General features: G+C 49.1%; 1 protein-coding gene across 1 annotated transcript in view; it reads right to left on the bottom strand.

Annotated features, from left to right (window-relative positions):
* The window catches only part of ttc7a (tetratricopeptide repeat domain 7A), a 42415-nt gene that overhangs the window by 38642 nt on the left and 2749 nt on the right, over positions 1-1024 (bottom strand). The window contains exons 4-6 of the mRNA XM_037687557.1: positions 681-744; positions 466-603; positions 28-111 (exon numbers count right to left, since the gene is read on the bottom strand). Coding sequence (XP_037543485.1) covers positions 28-111; positions 466-603; positions 681-744 — 286 coding nt within the window. The remainder of the gene's footprint in view (positions 1-27; positions 112-465; positions 604-680; positions 745-1024) is intronic.

Here is a 1024-nt window from a genome sequence, read left to right as displayed (position 1 = left end):
TGTGTGTTCATGAAGGAAGGAGCTCACCTTCCCAGCTGCCATGAGCGACAGGCCCAGCTGCTGCCACAGGTGGAAGTCATAGACTGAAAACTTCATGGCTCTCTGCAGACACTGAAAGAAACAGAAGACGTCATGACGCACGTTTGAGTCGTGACAGATACTGGACCCACCACAGACAGTCCGCACACTGGAGGCGGAGCTTCAATTTCTAATAAACGCACTGGGATGGAGTACATACATTTTTTAATACTTTAGCCCTAATCCTGTAAAACACACGGAGCAGAAGTCCAGCAGTCTAGTGATGAGAGACGATGAGAAGACACTAAGTCCAACACAACATCCAGCATGTCTCCGTACTATTTCTACCCCCTGAACCATTAGCATATCAGTTACACTTAGCCACATTTAGCTACTTTTAGCTACTTTTAGCTACACAGATGCAGTGGGGTCAGTGTGTTGGCTCACCTCAGATAGCAGGGCATACTGCCCCCTCCTGGCCATGACCATGGTTAGCAGGTCATAGATGGAGGTGGCATCCTGCAGGCTGGCCAGACGGGCCATGTTCTGGTCCGGCAGACGGCTGATCACCGCTTCACCACTGGTCTGGAGTGACAGAGAAACAGATGAGGGACAAGGAAGAGGAAGACGAGAAACAAAATGGAGGAGTGTGAAAGTCTTACCATGGATTCTGTGATGAGCAGCAGGAGCACGGCTTCTTCTACCACGTCCTGCGGACAAAAGCAGCTGCAGGACACAAGAAACAGGAAATAGTACCAAACAGGAAGTTTATCTCACACATGCACACATGCATGCGCACGCACACACACACACACACACAGTCCAAAGGTTTGCTGCCAGGACTGCTTGGCTTCAGTTTCACCTGCATGACTGTAACAAGATATGGACGGTTCTGTCTCTCCCTCTTTCAAATTTCTATCCTTGTAAGGACATCTTACTAACTTCCATCATTTCTGCAGCCAAACACACACCAGAACCACCTGAACCATCTGAAGCACCTGAACCA

Source organism: Nematolebias whitei, chromosome 1 (genome assembly GCF_014905685.2).
Source record: "Nematolebias whitei isolate Nwh7 chromosome 1, NemWhi1, whole genome shotgun sequence".
In the NCBI taxonomy this organism is placed as follows: domain Eukaryota; kingdom Metazoa; phylum Chordata; class Actinopteri; order Cyprinodontiformes; family Rivulidae; genus Nematolebias; species Nematolebias whitei.
Note: the sequence above shows the minus strand (reverse complement) of the source record. Positions and strands in the feature narration are given on the sequence as shown.